Source organism: Schistocerca americana, chromosome 4, assembly GCF_021461395.2.
Source record: "Schistocerca americana isolate TAMUIC-IGC-003095 chromosome 4, iqSchAmer2.1, whole genome shotgun sequence".
NCBI lineage: Eukaryota > Metazoa > Arthropoda > Insecta > Orthoptera > Acrididae > Schistocerca > Schistocerca americana.
This window is the reverse complement of record NC_060122.1, coordinates 482,583,903-482,608,856: the sequence shown is the minus strand read 5'-3', so window position 1 is coordinate 482,608,856 and position 24,954 is coordinate 482,583,903. Positions and strand designations below refer to the sequence as shown.

The 24,954-nt window shown below is 45.4% G+C and overlaps 1 protein-coding gene across 1 annotated transcript in view; it reads right to left on the bottom strand.

The window, feature by feature from the left end:
* Positions 1-9,599: 9,599 nt before the first annotated feature.
* The window catches only part of LOC124613566 (mucin-7-like), a 116,886-nt gene continuing 101,531 nt past the window's right edge, over positions 9,600-24,954 (bottom strand). Inside the window, exon 3 of the mRNA XM_047142281.1 lies at positions 9,600-9,934. Within this exon, the coding sequence (XP_046998237.1) occupies positions 9,600-9,934 (335 nt within the window). The remainder of the gene's footprint in view (positions 9,935-24,954) is intronic.

Below are 24,954 nucleotides of genomic sequence, written 5' to 3'. Positions count from 1 at the left end.
TACACTCCACTGCAGAGTGAAAATCTCATTCTGGAACCATCTCGATCGGTTTGTTCCCGACATATATACCGGGCAATTCTGCTGCTTACAATACGGTGTGTCAATCACACAGAAGGAACACACGGCACGTGGTCAGGGGAACTGTCATTCGCCAGCGCCATCTATCGTGGCAAGATGCATTTCCAGATACATGTTCATAGAAGCTTTTTTCTTCCACTTCTAGTCAGGAATACGTGTCTGCAATTGTCAGTTTTATTAATGTTACCCCTGTATGTACGGAAGCAAACACGGAGGTACTTGGCATTTCACTACATACATGAAAACTCTGGACGACACCACGTAGCTCGTTCAGCTGAACTTATGGACTGGCCCCAGAAGAGAAATAGCTCCATGTATGCACGCACTGTATATGAGACTGAAGCCACAGGGTTGTCCTCAAGATGAGAACTGGGCTGTGAACCACACGAAATACAGTGGAATCCGCAGTGCCTTCATCGATGCGGTGCCAAAGACTCGTAGCTGCGCTCTGCGTATTTAACGTAATGAGAAGTTGTAATGAAGGGTGGAGTGGCGAGGATAGGGCCTTTCACACCACTCGGCTTGTGGTTTGTTATGACCTGGGCGCTCTCCGCACCGACATTAAATACAGTATACTTCCCTCCGCATACCTAACTGCATACAGAATTTCATCTCTGCGGTGCGACGTGTGAACCGGGATGGGGTTACGAAATCTGCTCCATATTGCATAGGCGACCAGCAGGAGTGCTAGTCGGCCGGACAGGACACAAAAATAATTTTTAACGAAGCGCCGGGCCAGGCGGCGCCGCGTCATTGGAGCGGGCACGGCTGCCCGCCGGCTGCCGGCCGCTGCCTGCGCGCCGACGCCGACGCCGACGCGAACGCGGACGTGGACGCCATGAATTATTCCGGCGGCGCGTCACTCAGCCAGCAGCAGCAGCAGCCGCGCGCTGCCTTCTGGCCGTGTCCGAGCCGCCCGCCCGCGCTTCAAAAGCTCCGACACTCTCCCCCGGCAGCGAGCTGGCCGAGGCCACGGCGGCGACGAGACTCTCACGCCAGGAAATTCACTGCTTTCCCTAAATTAGGGAATAAATATCGAGTATCGGATGGCGGAACATATCAGGCCTGGAAATACAGGAGGAGCCACTCAACTTTTGCTCAACATTTAAGAGGAATCAATCACATCCCAAGCACAAGAGAGAAAGACATGAAATGAGTTTAAACGGCAGGGAGCTTGTGTCTGGGAGTGGTAAGGTGCTGAGCAAAACTTAGAAAAGCCTTTTATAATATACCCCAAGACAAAAAACCACAAAGGAATTCAAATGGCTCTGAGCACTATGGGGCTTAACATCTATGGTCATCAGTCCCCTAGAACTTAGAACTACTTAAACCTAACTAAACTAAGGACAGCACACAACACCCAGCCATCACGAGGCAGAGAAAATCCCTGACCCCGCCGGGAATCGAACCCGGGAACCCGGGCGTGGGAAGCGAGAACGCTACCGCACGACCACGAGATGCGGGCCACAAAGGAATTATCCGGATCGGAAGGAAATCGGTAGATGTGATTACATGTACAGACAAACAAATGATTACAATTTCGGAAAAATTGGATGATTTATTCAAGATACAGAGCTTCACAATTGAGAAAGTCAATAACGCGTGTGTCTACCCCTGGCTCATATGCAAGGAATTATTCGACTAGGCACTGATAAGGAGATTTGTTGGATGTCCTCCTGAAAGATATCGCGCCAGATTTTGACCAAATGGCGTCCTGCCCATAAGCCTCCAAACGTTCTCAACTGGGAAGATATCCGGCGATCTTGCTGACCAGTGTAGGGTTTGGCAAGCACGAAGATAACCAATAGAAACTCTTGCTGTTCGCGGGCGGGCATTATCTTGCTGAAATGTAAGCTGAAATGTAAGCCATTAAGGGCAACAAAACGGCGCGTAAAATATCGTCGACGTACGTATCGCTGTGCTGTAAGGGTTCCGCGGATGATAAGCAAAGGAGACCTGCTGTGAAATAAACTGGCACCTCAGACCTTCACTCATGGTTGTCAGAACGTATGGTGGGTGACATTCAGGTTGGCAAGCGACTGCTGTCCGAGGCGTCTCCAACACATGTCCACGACCTGCAATCTCGTTGACTGGACTAGAATTGTCTTCAGTGATGAGTGCCGCTTCGACGATGACCAGCGAAGACGTGTTTGGAGACGCACCGCATCCATGCTTACTTCCACGAATTACTTACAGAAGAATGCAAGACCGCTAAGCCGACCCTGATGAATATCGGTGTGAGTTGTTCCTGAAAAATGGAGGCACACGTGAAGCAACACTGACCCTACAAATCATCTTAGAAGACAGATTAAAGAAACGTACATTTATAGCATTCGTAGATTTAGAGAAAGCCTCCGAAAATATTGACTTTAGAGTATCTTCGGGTTTGCTGCGGGATCCTAAAATCAACTTGACTCGATATTTCGGCGATCCAGTTCTCAGCGGGACTCATCTGCAGAAGCAGCATTTTCCTGAAGATGGCGACCGGCTGGATCGCTGAAATATCGAGTCAAGTTGATTTTAGGATCCGGCAGCAAACCCAAAGAGACTTTCAAGACTTATAACGCTGGGAAAGACTACGTAATCACTCCGAAAATATTGATTGGAATATGCTCTTCGAAATTATGAAGGTAGCAGGGTTAAAACACGGGGAGTGAAAAAACATCTACCACTTGCAGAGAATCAGACTGCAGTAATAAGATTCGGGAGACATAAAAGCCGGCCGCTGTGGCCGAGCGTTTCTAGACGCTTCAGTTAGGAAGCACGTGGCTGATATGGTCGCAAGTTCGAATCCTGCTTCGGACATGGATGTGTGTGATGTCCTTATTTAGGTTTACGTAGTTCTAAGTCTATGGGACTGATGAACTCAGATGTTAAGTCCCATAGTGGTTAGAGCCATTTGAACCATTTTGAAGGACATGAAAGGGTGGCAGTTGTTGAGAAAGGAATGAAAAATGGTTGTGATCGCTCCCTGGTGATATTCAGTTTGTAAACTGAACGAGAGTAATGAAAGAAGTCAATGAGAATGCTGGCAAGAAAATTGAACTTCAGAGACGACATTGGAATTCTGTCAAGAGAAGTCAAACGAAATGGATAGAATCTTGAAAACATGTTCTAAGCAACAAAAGTAAAACAAGATTAATTGAACGAGTCGAATTAAGTCAGGTAATGCTGAGAGAATTAGATTAAGAAACGAGGCACTTAAAGCAGTATGTGTGTTTTACTATTTGGGCAGCAAAATAACTGACGATGGCCGAGGCAGAGGGGATATAAAATGGTGATTAAAACTAAAAAACTCCTCCCGAACAGGCCATGAAGGCTAAACGGTACCGACCGGCCACCGTGACATCCTCAGACCACAGGCGTCACTGGATGCGGATATGGAGGAGCACGTGGTCAGCACACCGTCCTCCCGGGCGTATGTCAGTTCCACAGACCGGAGCCGCTACGTCTAGATCAAGTAGCTCCTCAGTTTGCCTCACAAGGGCTGAGTGCACCCCGCCTGCAAACAGCGCTCGGCAGACCGGGTGGTCACCCATCCAAGTGCTAGCCCAGCCCGACAGCACTTCGGTGATCTGACGGGAACAGGTGTTACCACTGCGGCGAGGCCGTTGGGATAAAATGGAGACTCAGTAGTAAGATTCGGAAAAAGAAAGGGTTGTAATGCAGCCCGATGATATTTACGTGGAGCTCAGGCCTAGTACGGAAGTGAAACGTGGATAATCAACAGTGCACAGATGAAGAGAATTGAAGCTTTTGAAACCTGGTGCTTCCAAAGATTGCTGAAGATTAGGTAGGTATATCGAATAACTAATGAGGTGGTACTGAACCGAAGTACGGAGGAATTTTTGGCACAGCTTGACTTAAACAAGGGCTCGTTTGATAGAACACATCCTGATGCACTGAAGCTCAGACAATCTGGTAATGGAAGGGAGTGTGGGGGTTAAAATTGTAGAGGGAGACCAACGCTTGAAAACAGTGAAACAGTAAGCAGGTTCAAATGGATGTAGGTTGCAGTAGTTATGAAAAGGCGAAAAGGCTACTGTAGAGAGCTGCATATAATCAGTTTTCTGTCTGAAGGTATTTACGTGGAGCGTAGGCCTTACACGGACAATAATAATAAAGATAATAATCCCAATAATAACAAAAATAATCACAAATCATAATATAATCACGATGCTGCTACTTAGTAACGTTCAATCATACCCTCCTTACAAGCCTTACGAATTAATTCCCTTCCCTTTCATAACGTTTCCCTGCTACAATGTAGGGAAAAGGTGATGGGTGACCTTTATTTTCAGTCTCACGTTTCGTTCGATTATCGCTCCATGCTGACGATAACGTTACTGCTTTCCAACCATCTAAGATTGATGCAAGTTAAGACGCACGTGCAACCCGAAGGTTGCTGCTTGTCCTTCCCCCTCCCCCCGCCCCTTTCCCTAGAAAACATATCTTCGTAAGCCGAGCTCGGTTCCTACCGCTTCAAATCTACAGGTGTATCAATTCGGCATTACTCTGAAGAATGCCAGATGTAATGGATACTAAATAGCAGGAAATATAGCCAACAGACATTTGTCGTGAAATATCACCACACTCTAGTGCGTCATTTACAGCGAAACTGAGATGAGTTTCGCCCCTTGTCCGCCACCAGTAATTCAGGTCCAGCTTACACAACTTGGCAACTTTTATCTGCTCATCACCCTAAATCCACAACTTACTCAAAATTGTCTTTACTGTCAGTACCCCAACGCCGCAACTAGCTGAAAACCTGCGATTTTATCTTGGCCCCACCACCGCAACGTGTCAGTTAGCCATATTGTAGGAGTGTATCAACATTAGTCTACAGATTACTGTCACAGTTTCATTGCCCAACAGACAAAAAGATAAATTATTACCTTAAATACGCTCGCTGACAGAAGGTTAACGAAGAAGTGTTTAAAGAGAAGAAACAATACAACGGCACGTTTCAATTGCAAATAATTCGATACGGAATTTTTTTAGCTAGCGATAAGAGTTAATCACAGACTAATTGTTTCCATAAATATACGTACACACTCTCCTACCTGAAGGGCAAGTTGAGACCTTCATGTAGAGGGATTAATGGGACCTCCCACGACCTCTTCTGAAGTGTACATTTCGTGTCCGCTATTCAGGTTTTCATTCTTGCGCACGTGCGCTCGGAACGAAAATCCACACTGTTTTTCTCTTGAATAGAAAGTCACCAACCGAAGTAGAATCAACTTCAGGCATGCGCCTTCGCAGTCTGTTCGAAAACTTCATATTATATATTAATCACCTGGCGGATAGCATCAACAACAACCTCACACACGAGCAGATACAGGGCTTTGACAAAAATGGGGAAACTCATCGAGAGATTCATGCTTGAACACAAACGCAGATGCTATCCAAGCCTGCACATTGCGCTCTTGTACACTGAAGAGCCAAAGAAACTGGTACACCTGCATAATATCGTGTAGGACCCCCACTACTACGCAGAAGTGCCTCAACACGACGTGGCGTGGACTCGACTAATTTCTGAAGTAGTGCTGGAGGGAACTGGTACCATGAATCCTGTAGGATGGTCCTTAAATCCCTAAGAGTACTGAACAGCACATTGCAAGGCATCCCAGATATGCTCAATAATGTTCATGTCTGCGGAGTTTAGTGGCCAGTGGAAGAGTTTAAACTCAGAAGAGTGTTCCTGGAGCCACTCTGTAGGAACTCTGGACGTGTGGGTTATCGCATTGTCATATCAATCCAACTGCACACGACTTACACTATTACAGAGCCTCCACCAACCTGAACAGTCCCATGCTGGAATGTAGGATCCATGGATTCGTGAGGTTGTCTCCATACCCGTACACGTCGATCCGCTCGATACAATTTCAGAAGAGACTCGTCCAACCAGAAAACTTCTTTCGTTATCAATAGTCCAATGTCGGTGTTGACGGGCCCAGACGAGGCGTAAAGCTTTTTGTCGTACAGTCATCAAGGGTACACGAGTGGGCCTTCGGCTCCGAAAGCCCATATCGATGATGTTTCGTTGAATAGTTTGCACGCAGACACGTGTTGATTGCTCAGTACTGAAATCCGCAGCAATCTGCAGAAGGATTGCACTTCCGTCCCGTTGATCGATTCTCTTCAGTCGTCGTTGTCCCGTTCTTGCGGGATCGTTTTCCCACCGCAGCGATGTCAGAGATTTGATGTTTTACCGGATTCCTTATATTCGCGCTACACTCGCGAAATGATTGTACGGAAAAATTTGCACTTCACCGCTACCTCGGAGATGATGTGTCCCAATCGCTCATGCGCCGATTATAACACCACGTTCAAACTCACTTAAATCTTGATAACCTGCCATTGAGCAGCAGTAATCGGTCTAACAATTGCGCCAGACACTTTGTCTTATATAGGCGTTACCGACCGCAGATCTGTATTGTACCTGTTTATATATCTCTGTATTTAAATACACGTGCCTGTACCAGATTCTTTGTCGCTTCAGTGTATTTGCCACGAGCGACACCTGTGCAAGGTCCTCAGTACGTCGCTAGAGTCAGTCGTGAGCAAAACAGGATTCTGCGTAGCTGTGAGTGGATTATGTCGGAGGTAAACGAATTCGAACGTGGGTGAATTGTTGGTGCTCATATGGTGGTTGCTTCCGTGACGAAGGGGGCCAAAATCTTTAGCGTTTCAAGGTTCTCCGTGTCGATGTTATATACCGCATGTACGGAAAGTGGAAAACTGCATCCACTAAGTCACAGCGCGGACTAAAGCGTGTGTCGTTTAATCTTGACAGACGGTAATTGAAGAAGACTGTGACGAAAAATAATAGGGTGACAGCTGAAAAAGGAGTTGCAGAACTGAATATCGCGCTCGCGAGCCCTTCGGTACCAAAATAACACGAAGAGAGTTCCATAAGCAGGGAATTGTAGGACGAGCTGGAATTCGAAAATCACTTGTCAGTGATGCAAATGCCCATAGCAGAAAAACGTGGTGCCGAAGCTATAAGACTTGGTCAGAGGAAACTGCTTCTATAGACCTTTTCAAGTCGCAACCACCTTTGATGTATATCTGCCAACTGAAGTGACAAAAGAAAATTTCTACCAAGGCCGGGATTCGAACCCGGCGCTAACCACTACGCCACCGTGGCACAGTGGCTTTGCACAACTGCACAGACTAACCTAGCTCGCTTCCCTCCTCAATCCAAATTCCCATTCACGTCTCAACTCATTTGGTATTCCCCCCAACCTCGAACAGCACCGCAGAGGCTCTCCAACTACATTAGAATAGCACCTCAGCATCGAAGGAAACGGGGGATCTTGACTGAAACCTAGGCATTGGTGCTTTAATCAAATGAAACTGTTTGGCTCCAGAGACCTTTTTAAGTCTCACACATCTGTGATGTATGTATGCGGACTTCCAGCTTTGTTACAAATTTTCATTTGTCGCTTCAGACTGCAGATATAAATTATAGAACTTGCGCTGCGGAGCAATGGTAGACCGTCATTTGGGCAGATGACTCCTGTTTAAGACTGTTTCCAACTTCTGGCCGAGTTTATGTCACAAATGTGAGATATGGCTGGGGTTCAGTGCTCGCCATACCGTGTATTCATGCGCCCCATCTTCACTCTGCAAGGTCGCTTTTCTGCCGAAGATTATGTGGCTGACACGCCCATCTCATGGAACAGTAGTGATGCTATGTTCCAAGAAGACAGGGTCCCTGTTCACACAGCTCACATCGTCTGGGATTAGTTTTGTGAGCACGAGGATGAAGTGTCGCATCTCATCAGCCGCTACAGTCACCAGATCTCAATATTACTGAGACTTTTTGCTCTACACTCATGCTCATAAATTAGGGATAATTGCAGAATGTGGTGCCACACAACGTGGCACTACACAAAACTGGCGCTAACAGCGTAGGCACATACGGAACACATACGACACAGATCTATATGTCCACAGTATTGGCGATAGGTTGAGAAAACCGTCCCGAAACACCTGTGCTACAAAATGGCACTATTTCCTGCGCATGTACCCCGAAATCAATATGGGATATGATCACCATGCTCACGTACACAGGCCGCACAACGGGTTAGCATACTCTGGATCAGGTGGTCGAGCAGCTGCTGGGGTATAGCCTCCCATTCTTGCACCAGTGCCTGTCGGAGCTCCTGAAGTGTCGTAGGAGTTTGAAGCCGTGCAGCGATACGTAGCCGGAGAGCACTCCAGACGTGCTCCATGGGGTTTAGGTCGGGAGAATATGTAGGGCACTCCATTCGCCTGATATCTTCCGTTTCAAAGTACTCCTCCACGAGGCAGCTCGGTGGGGCCGTGCGTTATCATCTATCAGGAGAAAGGTGGGAACCACTGCACCCCTGAAAAGGCGGGCATACTTGTGCTGACGTCCCAATACACCTGACCTGTTACAGTTCCTCTGTCAAAGACATGCAGGGGTGTACGTGCAGCAATCATAATCTCACCCCACACTAATCAAACCACGACCTCCATACAGGTTCCTTTCAATGACATCTGGTTTCTGGTTCACGCCAGATGAAAACCCGGTGAAAATCACTGTTCAGACTATACCTGGACTCGTCCGTGAACATAACCTGCGATCACTGTTCCAATCACCGAGTACTGTCTTTCTGACACCAGGCTTTACGGGCTCTCCTGTGACCAGGGGTCAGTGGGATACACCTTGCAGGTCTCCGGGCGACCAAACCATGTCCGTTCAGGCGTCTGTAGACTGTGTGTCTGGAGAGAACTGTTTCAGTGGCTGCGGAGGGTCCCGAGCAAGGCTACCTGCAGTACTCCGTTGCCGTCTGCGGGCACTGATGGTGAGATATCGGTCTTCTTGTCGTGTTGTACACTGTGAACGTCCCGTACTGTAGCGCATGGACACGTTTGCTGTCTGCTGGAATCGTTGCCATGATCTTGAGATCACACTTTGTGGCACACAGAGGGCCCGTGCTACGACGTGCCGTTTTTGACCAGCCACCAGTCGCCCTAGTAGTTTACCTCTCATAACGTCATCAATATGTGCTCTTTGAGCCATTTTCAACACACAGTCACCATTAGCACGTCCGAAAACGTCTGCACACTTACTCGCTGCACCGTACTCCGACATGCACCAACACACCTCTGCGTATGTGGACTGCTGCCAGCGCCACCGTGCGACGACCACAGGTCAAATGCACCGCATGGTCACACCCCGAGGTGATTTAAAGCCGTAAAACGCCCACCAGAGCGTTCTTTCACCATGTATCAGCATTATCCTTAATTTATGGGCATGAGTGTACTTCGGAGAGAAGGGTGCGTGATCGCCTTCCACCTTCATCATCGTTACCTGAGCTTGTCACTGTTTTGCAGGAAGAATGGTGTAAGAATCCCTTGAAAACCATACAGGACCTGTGTTCATTCCGAGACAACCGGAAGCCGTTTTTGATGCCAACTGGTTTCCTACGGCTTATTAGTCATGCCACTGTGTTCTGTTGTGTTGTGGTGTTTCCCTGTATCTGGAGCTAAAGAATATGGACAGGTGAGAGCGGCGTGTCACTGCTGGTGGGCGACGGCAGAGACCTCTGGCGACCAGAGCGACCACGCGCGGGTGGTCGCGGCGCAACGAGTGACGGCGCGTCTTGGTCTGCTAATTCTGGCGGCGCTATTTTCGCAGAGCAAGGAGAGAGCGCAAACAGTGGTTGTGACGGCGGGGCGGGGGCGGGCTCCGGCGGCGGTGACAGGTTGAGGGCGCCTAACACTGACCCCCCATCAAGTATTGATGGCACAGGGCGGCGCGCAAGCCGCGCCCCAGGCCGGGGGCCGGGCTCACGGGGATGCGGCGCGGGCCCCGCGGTCACTCCTCATTAAGCGGCCGGTCGGGGCTGCGCTGCCAAAATTACCGCCCGCCGCTGGTCCTGTCCAAACTTGCCTCACCCTATGAGCAGGAGCAAAAAGTAGACCGCGCGCCACTCCGAGCCTTCGTTTGTCCGCTACAGCGTATCCTAATCACAGTAGAGACGATAGCTCTCTTGTGGTATGGCGGGATGAGGAGTCAACTACGTTCTGGTATGCTGCCGAGAGGGGGGGGGGGGGGGAGGGGGGGGGGGGAGAATGTTGCCGTGTACATGAAATTACACTACTGGCCATTAAAATTGCTACACCAAGGAGAAATGCAGATCATAAACGAGTATTCATTGGACAAATATATTATACTAGAACTGACAAGTGATTACATTTTCACGCAATTTAGGTGCATAGATCCTGAGAAATACATACCCAGAACAACCACCTCTGGCCGTAATAACGGCCTTGATATGCCTGGGCATTGAGTCAAACAAAGCTTGGATGGCGTGTACAGGTACAGCTGCCCATTGACCAGACGTTTTCAATTGGTGAGAGATCTGGAGAATGTGCTGGCCAGGGAAGCAGTCGAACATTTTCTATATCCAGAAAGGCCCGTACAGGACCTGCAACATGCGGTCGTGCATTATCCTGCTGAAATGTAGAGTTTCGCAGGGATCGAATGAAGGGTACAGCCACGGGTCGTAACACATCTGAAATGTAACGTCCATTCTTCAATGTGACGTCTGTGCGAACAAGAGGTGACTGAGACGTGTAACCAATGGCACCCCATATCATCACGCCGGGTGATATGCTAGTATGGCGAAGACGAATACACGCTTCCAATGTGCGTTCACCGAGATGTCACCAAACACGGATGCGACCGTCATGATGCTGTAAACAGAACCCGGATTCATCCGAAAAAATGACGTTTTGCCACTCGTGCACCCAGGTTCGTCGTTGAGTACACCATCGCAGGCGCTCCTATCTGTAATGCAGCGTCAAAGGTAATCGCAGCCATGGTCTCCGAGCTGATAGTCCATGCTGCTGCAAACGTCGTCGAACTGTTCGTGCAGATGGTTGTTGTCTTGCAAACGTCCCCATCTGTTCACTCAGGGATCTAAACGTGGCTGCACGATCCGTTACAGCCATGCGGATAAGATGCCTGTCATCTCGACTGCTAGTGATACGAGGCCGTTGGGATCCAGCACGGCGTTCCGTATTACCCTCCTGAACCCACCGATTCCATATTCTGCTAACAGTCATTGGGTCTCGACCAACGCGAGCAGCAATGTCGCGATACGATAAACCGCAATCGCGAGAGTCTACTATCCTATCTTTATCAAAGTCGGAAAAGTGATGGTACGCATTTCTCCTCCTTACACGTGGCTTCACAACAACGTTTCACCAGGCAATGCCGGTCAACTGCTGTTTGTGTATGAGAAATTGGTTGGAAACTTTCCTCATGTCAGCACGTTGTAGGTGTCGTCACTGGCGCCAACCTTGTGTGAATGCTCTGTAAAGCTAATCATTTGCATATCGCAGCATATTCTTCCTGTCTGTTAAATTTCGCGTCTGTAGCACGTCACCTTCGTGGTGTAGCAGTTTCAATGGCCAGTAGTGTAATTCTGTACAAAGATTATGGCTATATGATTTATCCCTTGCATAAGCAATTCGGAACTATTTGCGTACTCGCAGGAAAAGTTTCTGTTCTGTAATTTTGTTGTTAGTTGGTTTTTTATTTACAATGTCTTGCAACGGTATCTCCTTCCTCCTGCCGTTTCTTAGCACAACAACAGGATACATTTACAAGAGCAGAACAAGAAAACAGAGTTTATTAATGCCTTTGGTAGTGAGCATACATACGGAGATGACAAAATTCATGGGCTACCGACATGCACAAAAGCACACGGTAGTATCGCGTACACATAGTATAAATGGGAACGCTTTTTCAGAGCTGTCGTTTCCACCCAGGTGACTCGTGTGAAAAGGTGATTATGGCCGCACATTGTTAATTAACAGTCCTTGAACGCGTAATCGTAGTTGTAGCTAGACGCATGGGACATTCTATTTCGTAAATCGTTAGGGAATTCAACATTTCCCGATCCACAGACTCAAGAGCGTGTCCTGAATACCAGATTTAAGGCATTACGTCTTACTACGGACAACGCAATGATCGGTACCTTCACTTAATCACCGATAGCAGCGGCGTGTGTGTAGAGTTATCAGTGTTAACAGGCAAGAAACAATGAGTGAAATAATCGTGGAAATCACCGTTAGACGTACGACGAACGTATCAGTTAAGACAGTGCGGCGAAATTCAGTTTTGATGGGCTATGGCAGCAGACGACCGATGCAAGTGTCTTTGCTAACAACAAGTCGTCGGCTGTAGAGCTTCTCCTGGGCGCATGACCATTTCGGTTAGATCCTAGACGAGTCGAGAATTGTGGCCTGGTCAGATGAGCCCCGATTTCAGCTGCTAAGAGCTGATGAAGGGGTTCGAGTGGGGCGCAGACCCCACGAAGCCATGGTCCCGTGCTGTCAACAAAGCACTGTTCAAGTTGGTGGAGGCTCCAGAATGATTTAGGCTGTCTTTACACGGAATGGACTGGGTCCTCTGGTCCAAGCCAACCGATCATTGACTGGAAATGGTTATGTTCGGTTACTTGGAGACCATTTGTAGCCGTCCATGGACTTCTTGTTCCCAAACAACGATGGAATTTTTATGGCTGTCAATGAGCCGTGTCAGTGGACCACAGCTATTCGTGACTGGTCTGAAGTACATTGCGTACAATTCGAGAAAATGGTGTGGCCGCCCAGATCGCCCGTCATGAATCCCATGGAACGTTTGTGGGGCATAATCGAGCGGTCAGTCAGTTCCTGCACAAACTCCTGGACTGGGAACACTGTCGGAGTTATGGATGGCTGTAGATGGAGCATAGTTCAGTATTTCTGCACAGTATTTTGAGTCCAAGCCATGCCGAGTTGCTGCACTACCCAGGAAAAAAGGAGGTCCGGCACGATATTAGGAGGTATCCCATGATTTCTGTCGCCTCAGTCTACTTGATACTGGCCTACCACAAACATGTTCTTTACGTTGAAGTTTGCACCTAGTTGTGGCCAAAGGGTGCAGTGAAATTAATTAAAACACTACAATGGAGCACACACGGTGGTGTAATCAAGGCTATAAGAAATATGAAATTTCCGATCTTGTGCAAATAAAATAGAAACTATGTAAAAATCAATCTTCGTAGCTCGTGAACAACAGTTTCATTGAATACAAATGTAACATTTGTCTAGTTAAATTAACATAAGCATAAATATTCCAATTTTTGCAAAGTATTTGCATAAAAGTTTACACAAACTTTCTTAATATTTACAGACGGACAACCATTCATGTGAAATACAACAGTAATCATCACGCGCTATGCAAACGGTAAATCAACCAGGATAATGAAACTAGAGTTACAGGTCAGTGTATTGTTAATTAACGGAACTATGTAGATGTGAAACAGAAGAGAAGCGTTTTCACCTTCCAGCTACCATCGCGGGCAAAATACTTATTAACGGGTCCAACGTATTATTGTCCGGAGGAAATATGGCACAATTACCTATCCAAAATCTCACCAAAACCTATACAATAAAATTATAAACAGCCGACCAGTTGCAATGGATAAAGAATTCTTTACCTAGGTTTCAACAAATTTAAATTTGTCTTCTTCAGAAGGTGGCAATTTTACATTAGTATGGACTGATGTATCATCGCCGTTTTTACAAATGTCTGCAACATCCATGTACTAATTTATATTTACGTGACAAACCTTATTTTTAGGGCTATATTTTAATTTTGACAAATGGATCTATGCAGACATTTGTAAAAACGGCGATGATGCATCAGTCCATACTAATGTAAAATTGCCACCTTCTGAAGAAGACAAATTTAAATTTGTTGAAACCTAGGTAAAGAATTCTTTATCCATTGCAACTGGTCGGCTGTTTATAATTTTATTACGTGGAACCGTTGCTGTTGTGCAGCTATGTTTAAAATACCAAAACCTATACCTTAGATTCTATTTTTCTACTGTCCCTAGGCGAATTAATAACTTCAGAAAAAGGAACAATACCAAGAGAAACATAGGCAAAACACAATTATTTTCAGTGAATTAACGACACATTAAATTATGTCTTTGTTTCTCTGGATGTTCTGGACAACTATTGGAGATACACGTCTGGGACATGTATTATTAGATTCACCAGACCAATAATAACAAAATCAATGGAAGTCGTGCTTTACATTAATCTCGTACAGTTTTGTTTTGACTTCACATTAGCGAAGCTGCTAAATTTCAGGCAAAATCTTTTATTAGGCGTAACTCCGTAATCAAACATTTGCGATCCTATGTTTATAGGATTTTTTTTAATTTTACTTGTAGAATAACATATTAAAATATTTGCATAGCTTCGTGAATCACCCTGTAGTCAGCGCGAATAATTTTATCTGTTAGTGTGGAAGCTACGAATGATTAATATTGTCTGTTAGAGTGGTAACTACCATGGAATTCCTGTTTTGGTCTTGATTACCTGTAAACGGAATACCAGCAGTATAGTATATATATTATCTACTTTGTAGTTCAGTTTTTTTATTGATAAGTGCATGTGGTTGATATGTAACATGATCAAGAATTTCGATTTTTATTTAAAAAATAATCATTTTTGTCCCTACCTATGCGCGGTGAAGGATTTGGAGATCATCGTAAATGTTTTGAGAGGTGTGTTTGTTTTGTATAAAATGCTTCGCGAATGCACTTGGATTATTTTCTTTAGATCTCGTGTGTTCTTCCGTTTGAAACAGAAAATTCCTTCAAATTTGCCTAATTTATTTCAACAATATTTTCGGTAATTTTGATTTTCGTATGGTTAAAAGGTTTGGCAGTTTTGTTTGAAATGTCATCCTAACACAAGAGAACTTTTAAATTAGTCTTTTGTTTAACTGTTTCTCTCTCTAGATTTATGCCATTTAAGGTCGACTTTTGCTTAATTTTCAACTTTTGTTTACAGGCCTACATTTCTTTAATTATTTATCGCCCAGAATCGTTCACTTTGGCTAAATTTTCAAGGATGAGTATTTGAAATAATTTTAATTTTAATTAATCAATTAAGTAATTAAATAAAGTTTAAACAAATAAAGATCTCAGTAGGAAAAATGCCTCAATCAGTCAACAGTCTACAAAATAATGAATAAAATTAATTAATAAGACACAAAAAATTGTGAGATAGTAAACGAATAAATAGCACAATGTTCTCAACTACTGTGAGAAACAATCTTTCGGCTTGGTTCTGAATGCTTCGAATTTGTCACCCAATTTTTTCAGTTCTGCTGGAGGCCTACTGAAAACGAAACCTGCCAAATAACGCATATATTTCTGTACAACGGCTTTTTGCTCATCTTCTCCACATCCTACCGCTCTCTGTCCACACCCTCCTCCCCCTCTCTCCTTTAGCCAAATGTTGCCATGGTTGTTTCGACTCCGCTGCAGAGGAACGCTGGAAAGCCCTTACACAACCTCCATACAGTCCCGATCTGTCCCCATACAATTTTCCATTTTTGGAGCCCTGGAGAAAGACATTCGTGGCCGCTGTCGATATTGTAAATACAGTCATGGTTTCGTAGGCATTAGCAAACATTTTTGCATAAAGGCATCGAACGCCTTTTCTCACAGTCGGATAAATTTATGAAGAGTTATAGCGATTACTTTTGAAATATTACTTTTCCGTCTGTCTCGTTGTCATTTGACTGCCCTTCATATTTTTACGTATACTGGACACGACAATCGTCCGACGATGTGCTGCGAGTATCCAGGCCAATAGCCGCGCATTCGAGCAGTTCCTGTGAATGTGACTGCTGTAATTAGCATGTTGAACTACCTACTGTGTACATCGTCCCTAGCATCAGAAATTGCCATCAGGGACCATATGTACCATAACTGAATATATTTGTTTTGATGTTATCTATCTCTGTATCATCGAAATTCTTGTAATATGAGAAATCAGTTGTAATATAATATGTTTGAGTTCAAAAGGAATATTGATTATGAGTATATCCGCGTGCCTGCCACGTTCTTTCTGATGCTTTGCGCTGATTGTAGACCGTTTCGCGAGTTTCTTTACGATTTTCGGACTCATTTTAATACATTCAAAACTAGGCAGGATTCTTACATTCTTGCACATTATCAAATATTTACTCTCATAAAAGACGTTTTGGGCTAGTCCTAGGGAATAAAGGAATCAAAAGACTATTCTTGGTTGAATCTCTGTGTATTAATCTAATTTATTAGATTCAGATCCTCCGTTTTCGTAAGCGTCGACAGTAGAGTTTCGCAAGACGTGCCGATAGTCCGTTTATCTGGGTAGTGTAGTTTTCCACGGTCTTTGGTATGGACTGTGCTTGTTGTGTGCGGATGCGAGCCGAATTGGTGACACTTCGCTTTCAGCTCCAGGCTGTGGTGGGCACCACTGTTGTGGGGCAGCCGTGGGGATCTAACGGGCGTCCAGCACGTCCGAGTCCTCCGATCGGTCCTCACTGGTGGCTAGCCCAGTTACTGCTTGCACTGAAGTTAACCCCTCATATGTGGTCGAGTGGGAGGTCACCTCAGGGCATGACAGGTGGCGAAAGACTTCCCAGGGGCCGCTCGTAAGTCCTTCCTGGTTAGTCTGGCAAACAGGTTCCAGGTACTGTCTGTGGCTCTGTCACTCAGCCAGATGAAGTTGCCTGTCCTGTTTCAGAAGAAATCCTCAGCCTGCAAGATCCGGATAATCACAGAGGGTGGAAGTACACTCCTGGAAATTGAAATAAGAACACCGTGAATTCATTGGCCCAGGAAGGGGAAACTTTATTGACACATTCCTGGGGTCAGATACATCACATGATCACACTGACAGAACCACAGGCACATAGACACAGGCTACAGAGCATGCACAATGTCGCCACTAGTACAGTGTATATCCACCTTTCGCAGCAATGCATGCTGCTATTCTCCCATGGAGACGATCGTAGAGATGCTGGATGTAGTCCTGTGCAACGGCTTGCCATGCCATTTCCACCTGGCGCCTCAGTTGGACCAGCGTTCGTGCTGGACGTGCAGACCGCGTGAGACGACGCTTCATCCAGTCCCAAACATGCTCAATGGGGGACAGATCCGGAGATCTTGCTGGCCAGGGTAGTTGACTTACACCTTCTAGAGCACGTTGGGTGGCACGGGATACATGCGGACGTGCATTGTCCTGTTGGAACAGCAAGTTCCCTTGCCGGTCTAGGAATGATAGAACGATGGGTTCGATGACGGTTTGGATGTAACCGTGCACTATTCAGTGTCCCCTCGACGATCACCAGTGGTGTACGGCCAGTGTAGGAGATCGCTCCCCACACCATGATGCCGGGTGTTGGCCCTGTGTGCCTCGGTCGTATGCAGTCCTGATTGTGGCGCTCACCTGCACGGCGCCAAACACGCATACGACCATCATTGGCACCAAGGCAGAAGCGACTCTCATCGCTGAAGACGACACGTCTCCATTCGTCCCTCCATTCACGCCTGTCGCGACACCACTGGAGGCGGGCTGCACGATGTTGGGGCGTGAGCGGAAGACGGCCTAACGGTGTGCGGGACCGTAGCCCAGCTTCATGGAGACGGTTGCGAATGGTCCTCGCCGATACCCCAGGAGCAACAGTGTCCCTAATTTGCTGGGAAGTGGCGGTGCGGTCCCCTACGGCACTGCGTAGGATCCTACGGTCTTGGCGTGCATCCGTGCGTCGCTGCGGTCCGGTCCCAGGTCGACGGGCACGTGCACCTTCCGCCGACCACTGGCGACAACATCGATGTACTGTGGAGACCTCACGCCCCACGTGTTGAGCAATTCGGCGGTACGTCCACCCGGCCTCCCGCATGCCCACTATACGCCCTCGCTCAAAGTCCGTCAACTGCACATACGGTTCACGTCCACGCTGTCGCGGCATGCTACCAGTGTTAAAGACTGCGATGGAGCTCCGTATGCCACGGCAAACTGGCTGACACTGACGGCGGCGGTGCACAAATGCTGCGCAGCTAGCGCCATTCGACGGCCAACACCGCGGTTCCTGGTGTGTCCGCTGTGCCGTGCGTGTGATCATTGCTTGTACAGCCCTCTCGCAGTGTCCGGAGCAAGTATGGTGGGTCTGACACACCGGTGTCAATGTGTTCTTTTTTCCATTTCCAGGAGTGTATTATAGTTGGGAGCTCTAGCGTTAGGCGCATTATGAGGCCCCTTAGGGACATGACTGCCAAGTAGTGGAAGAAAGCCAACGTGCACTCCGTGGGCATACCGCGTGAAGTCATTCCAGAAGTGGAACGGGTCCTTCCGGATGCTTCCTTCCGGATGCCATGAAGAGCACAGGGTGTAGCCAACTATACGTGGTGGCTCACGTCGGTGCCAATGATGTGTGTCACTTTGGATTCTTTCTGGTTTCGAACGTCTCACAGAAGTGGTAAAGGCTTCCAGTCTTGCTTGCGAGAAGAAAGCAGAGCTTACCATTTGCAGCACACACGACAGTACCGACCGCGTACCTCTGGTACAGAGCCGAGTGGAGGGTCTGAATCAGAGGCTCAGACAGTTCTGCGACCGTGTAGCCCGCAAATTCCTCTACTTGTGCCATAGGGTGGTTGGGTTTCGGGTTCCGCTAATAGGGGCTTACGCGGGTAGCAAGGGCTGGGTGGCGTGGACTGGGCGGTTTTATAGATCACAGGGTCTCAGGAAAACAAAACACAAAAGGGGTTTCAGTCACAAAGGGTCTAGGGTGAACACAGATAGAACTTAGATACAGGAACAATCGGTATAACATTGTAAATTATTGTAGTTGTGTTGGGAAAGTACCAAATCTCAAAACGCTAATAGAAAGCACTAACGCTCAAATCGTTATAGGCACTGAAACCTGGCTAGAGCCGTAGATAAGTTCAGGCGAAATTTTTGGAAGAACCTAACGGTGTTACGAAAGGATAGGCTAAACACAGTTGGCGATGGAGTGTTTGTTGCTGTCAGAAGTAGTTAACGTTGTCGCGAAATTGAAGTAGATACTTCCTGTGAGTCAGTACGTCCAGAGGTTATTCTTGGCAACCAGTGTAAAATAATAATTGGATCCTTTTGCCGACCACTCAATTCAGATGATACAATTGCTGAAAGGTTCAAAGAAAACTTGAACTTGATTTCAAATACGTACCCAACTCATACAATTATAGTCGGTGGTGACTTTAATTTATCCTCGATAAGTTGGCGAAAATACACGTTTAATTCCCAAGGTACGCATAGAACATCATCTGAAATTGTGCTAAATGCTTTCTCTGAAAATTATTTCGAGCAGTTAGTTCATGAGCCCACGCGAATAGTAAATGGTTGTGAAAACACACTTGTCCCCGTAGCAAAAAATTAACCTGACCTAATAACGAGCATCAAAACGGATACGGGGATTAGTTCAAATGGCTCTGAGCACTATGGGACTTAACATCTGAGGTCATCAGTCCCCTATAATTTAGAACTACTTAAACCTAACTAACCTAAGGACATCACACACATCCATGCCCGAGGCAGTATTCGAACCTGCGACCGTAGTGGTCGCGTGGTTCCAGACTGTAGCGCCTAGAACCGCTCGGCCACACGGGCCGGCCATGGGGATTAGTGAACACAGTGTTGTCGTAGCGAGATTGAATATTGTAGTCCCCAAACCCTACTCAAAGAAAACTATTAAAGAAAAACAGATAAAAATTCACTAACGCCTTCCTGAGACACTGAGAGACAATCTGCACTCCGTACAAATTAACAACGCAAGTGTAGACCAGATGTGGCTTGAATTCAAAGAAATAATGTCGGCAGCAAGTGCGACACTTAAATCAAATAAATTAACAAATGACGGAGCTTAACCTCCTTGTATCACAAAACGGGTCAGATCACTTTTGCAAAAAAAAAAAAAAAAAAAAAAAAAAAAAAAAAAAAAAAAAAAAAAAAAAAAAAAAAAAAAAAAAAGATAAGCTCGAAATTTTGCGCGGATTTCGATGCGAGAGGCTTATAATACTTCCAACAATGGAAGTTTCTCTCCTGGCAGAAAATCCAAAGAGATTCTGGTCGTATGTGAAGTATGTTAGCGGTAAGACACAATCAATCGCTTCTCTTGAGTTACTAACCACAGCTTTCCGAAATATCTTCACCAAAGAAGACGAAGTAAATATTCCAGAATTCTAATCAAGACCATCTGACAACATGACTAGCGGAAACGTAGACATCCTAGGAGTAGTGAGGCAACTTAAATCACTTTAAAAAAGCAAGTCTTCTAGTCCAGACTGTATACCAGTTAATCTCCTTTCAGAGTATGCTGATACAATAGCTCCATTCTTAAGAATCATATACAACCGTTCGTTGTAAGAAAGATCCGTGCCCAAAGACTGGAAAGTTACACCAATATTCAAGAAAGGTAGTAGGAGTAATCCATTAAATTAAAGACCCATATCATTAACTTCGATATGCAGCAGGATTTTGGAACATATATTGTGTTCGAACATTATGAATTACCAAGCTCTTTACTCGCATGAAGCGCTGAGTGCTATTTAAAGGGGATTTCAAATTGATTCCGTATTTCTGGATTTCCGGAAGGCTTCTGACACTGTATCACACAAGCGGCTTGTAGTTAAATTGCGTGCTTATGGAATATCGTCTCAGTTATGTGACTGGATTTGTGATTACCTGTCAGAGAGGGCCAGCTGCTGTGGCCAAGCGGTTCTAGGTGCTTCAGTCCGGAACCGCGCTGCTGCTACGGTCGCAGGTTCGAATCCTGCCTCGGGCATGGATGTGTGTGATGTCCTTAGGTTAGTTAGGTTTAAGTAGTTCTAAGTCTCGGGGACTGGTGACCTCAGATGTTAAGTCGCATAGTGCTTAGAGCCATTTTGTCAGAGAGGTTACAGTTCGTAGTGACTGACGGAAAGTCATCGAGTAAAACGGAAGTGAGTTCTGGAGATCCCCAAGGTAGTGTTATAGGCCCTTTGTTGTTCCTTATCTATACAAACGATTTGGGAGACAATCTGAGCATCCGTCTTAGGTTCTTTGCAGATGACGCTGTGGTTTATCGACTAGTGAAGTTATCAGAAGATCGAAACAAATGGCAAAACGGTTTAGAAAATTTATCTGTATCCTGCGAAAGTTGGCAATTGACCCTAAATAACGAAAAGTGTGAGGTCATCCACATGAGCGCTAAAAGGAATACGTTAAACTTGGGTTACACGATAAATCAATCAAATCTAAAGGCCGTAAATTTAACTAAATACCTAGGCATTACAATTAGGAACAACTTAAATTTGGAGGAACACGTAGAAAATGTTATGGGGACGAATAACCAAAGACTGCGTTTTATTGGCAAGACACTTAGAAAATGTAACAGATCTACTAAAGAGACTACCTACACTGTGCTTGTCCGGCCTCTTTTAGGCGCTGTGGGATCCTTACCAGATAAAACTGACGGAGTACGTCGAAAAAGTTCAAAGAAGAGCAGTTCGTTTTGTATTATCGGGAAATAGGGGAGAGTGTGTCACTGAAACGATACAGGATTTGGGCTGGACATCATTAAAACAAAGGCGTTTTTCGATCCGAAAATCTCTCGAAATTTCGATCACCACCTTTCTAGTCCGAATGCGAAAATATTTTGTTGACGCCGACATACATAGGGAAAATGATCTCCATAGTAAAATAAGGGAAATCACAGCTCGCACGGAAAGATATAGGTGCTTTATACGAGATTGGAATAATAGAGAATTGTGAAGGTCGTTCGATAAATCCACTTCCAGACACTTAAATGTGATTTACAGAGTATCCATGTAGATGCAGACAGCCGGGAAAGATAATCTATATGCTCCAGCATGTCTACTTATGACTCTTCCTTCTTAGTTATGTGCATTTCTTATACAGCTAGTGCATGTTCCATTACACTTAGTACAAAACCCATTTCCTTTTCACATTGCTACATAGACAATGAATTGATTTGTATTAATTTTCTAGCAATGTCAAACAAGAATGGAAATGAAGTCCCATGCTTCTTGACAGAGCGTAGGGGAACGATGCGGGAGATCAGCACCGCCGTACTAGGCAAAATGGTCCTAATGGAGGTGGTTTGCCGTTGCCTTCCTCCGACTGTAATGAGGTTCAAATGGTTCTGAGCACTATGGGACTTAACTTCTGAGGTCATCAGTCCCCTAGAACTTACCGTAATGAGGATGAATGATTATGATGAAGACGACACAACAACACCCAGTCATCTTGGGGCAGAATCGAACCCGGGACCCCGTGTTCGGGAAGCGAGAACGGCACCGCGAGCGGCGGACTCAAACAAGACTAAACCTTTAACTCCTTCATTCTCTTTTCAATGAATAAATAAACATCAGCTGCGAAAATAAACCTGCCTTATACCTTTTGTGGATTTGACTTCTTATGCAAATCTGTCAGTACAAGTTACACTAATCCTCTCTGAAGAAAGAGAATGGGCTGCAGTCACTCTCTCTGTTATCAGTATCACACAGCATCGGAAAGTATTATTTCATCACACATCATAAAAAGCCTTTCCATGTTCACAGCACCACTATAGGTTCCGAGATAAGACGACATTTGCATTTCCAATGTGCTTCTCCATTCTATATCCACAATACACAATTGTTTCACAGTGTGTTTATACATGCAGCGCGGCAGTAGCAAAGTTGCAGAAACACGGCAGGTGTTCCGCGACTCATCGTCTTGGACTCTGTCATTACTGTGGAGTAAACGCGTGGGGGTTAGAGATAACACTGTCGTTAAGAAGAGTGTCAGTCACAGATAAAACTTTATGCGTTTTTGTAAGAGTAAAACAAAGCAACCGCATAGTCAGCAAATCGACAGTGCTTACGAGTTATGTGACTGACTCTTAAAGTCAATAGTACGTGTTGGACTGGAAGGCAGTAAAGAGATTGCAGACGTGAAGTGTGTTGTTCCCATGATTTGTCTAGTTGGAACCCCTGATATCGTCTGGGCAGGTTGTCTGCGTATTGTACTCCCACTGCATTCTTGACTTCGGAGTTCCAGTAGTTTGATGCTATGACCAGTATCTTGACTTTCCCGTAATACATGGAGTGGCCAGTGAAAATACAATGTTCAGCCACTGCAGATTTCTTCGACTGAAGAAGATGGATCACACTGTCCGCTGCACAACGTGTATTGTTTGCCCTACGTGCCTTTTACCAGTGGCTGAATGCTTTATTTCCGCTGGTCATTCCAAGGATTACGTAAAGCCAAAATACTGCTGAGACCAGGGTTACCAGCTAGACAAATCATGGAAACAACATATTTCACGTCTGCGCCCTAAGAGGAATTTTTGTTCTGAGTCTTCACTGCCCGGCAGTCTAACATATGCCATTCATTTTAACGGTAAGCCATATAATTCGTAAGCACTGTCGATTTGCTGACTGTGCCTAGCTCTGTTGTACTCGTACATGCGCTAAGTTTTACCTGTAACTAATATTCTTGTTGCCTAAAGTGTTACTTCTGATACACGCGCTTGTACCCCACAGTGTTGTGCAAAGTGGTATAAATTCTGCCAGCGAGTCACATTGCCGGTGGCTATAAGATTATCAGCCGAAATTTTGGAAGAAGAGATAATACTATTCCAGATACACGCCCGAACGTTTATGGAATAATGATAGTGTTTATGGAAACCTGAAAGAAAATCATAATTCGCTGCGTGGAGTCTTTCATCGTCTTCCTTTTCTTTTTCTGCACCTTTCCGTGTATTATTCAGGGTTAATGCTTTACACCCGTTCTTTCCATTTAATCCGGCCATGTGTGTCACCCTCCGTCAGTTTCATCTCCCTCCGGTCGTGTCCTACATAATCATCATCAGTTTTCTGCTATGTTAGCAGGTCCTTTGCCTCTCCATTTTCTGCGATCCATTGCTTCCTTCTTGAGGCTGCTTGATGCTGTACCGTTCATCACGTCATCCAGTATCTGGAATATCTTCCTTCCCCGCTTCCTTTTCCCTTCTACATAACCTTCTAAAACTGTTTTTAGCAGTCCGTCATTCTTTCTTAATATATACTCGATCCAATTTCTTTTTCTTCTTTTTATTACATCTAGTAACTGTCTTTTCTCTCCCACTCTTCTCTGTACCTCTTCGTTTTTCACTCTGTCCATCCAACTTATTCTTTCCATCAACCGTTATGTCCACATCTCAAAAGCCTCCAGCCTTTCTCTGTCTTTCTTCCTCAAAGTCCATGTTTTAGCGCCATACAGAAGAACACTCCATACAAGATATTTTTGAGTCTTTTCCTGAGTTCTCTGTCCAGACTGCTGCAGGAAATTCTCCTTTTCTTATAAAATGCCTCTTTTGCCATTGCTATCCTTGTTTTAATTTCTGTGCTTCACTTCCAGTCGGTGGCTGTCCTGCTTCCAAGATAAAATTTTGCACCTGTTCTAATACTTCTCCATTGAGCACAATTTTTGTTTCTTTATTTCCTCCTAGTACCAATACTTTTGTTATCTTTGTGTTAATTTTCATTCCATATTTTTTTCCGTTAGCTTCAATGGTGTCCACTAAATCCTGTAATTCTTTCTCGCCTGTAGCGAGAAGGACCATGTCATCAGCAAACCTCAAACACCCTACTCTTGTTCCTCCAGTTTCTACTCCTTTGTCATCTAATGAGCATTGTCCAATCATATTTTGCAAGTAGAGGTTGAAAAGGGTAGGTGATAGCATCCCTATGTGTCCTACATAGTCGATCCAAATCTTTGGTCTGTTCCGGTAGTTTTTGAAATTTTATGGCTCCCTGTGTCACAAATTTCGCTATATTACGTGAGACCATAGTTAACCACCTTCAACTTTTTAATAATAGCTGTCTCTATAATTTTTGCTACAATTCGCATACTGTCACAACTGTAGAATTTAAAACTAAAGTCTACAATGTCTTTATAAACTAACTGGTCAAAAGTCTTTTGTTAGCACAACAA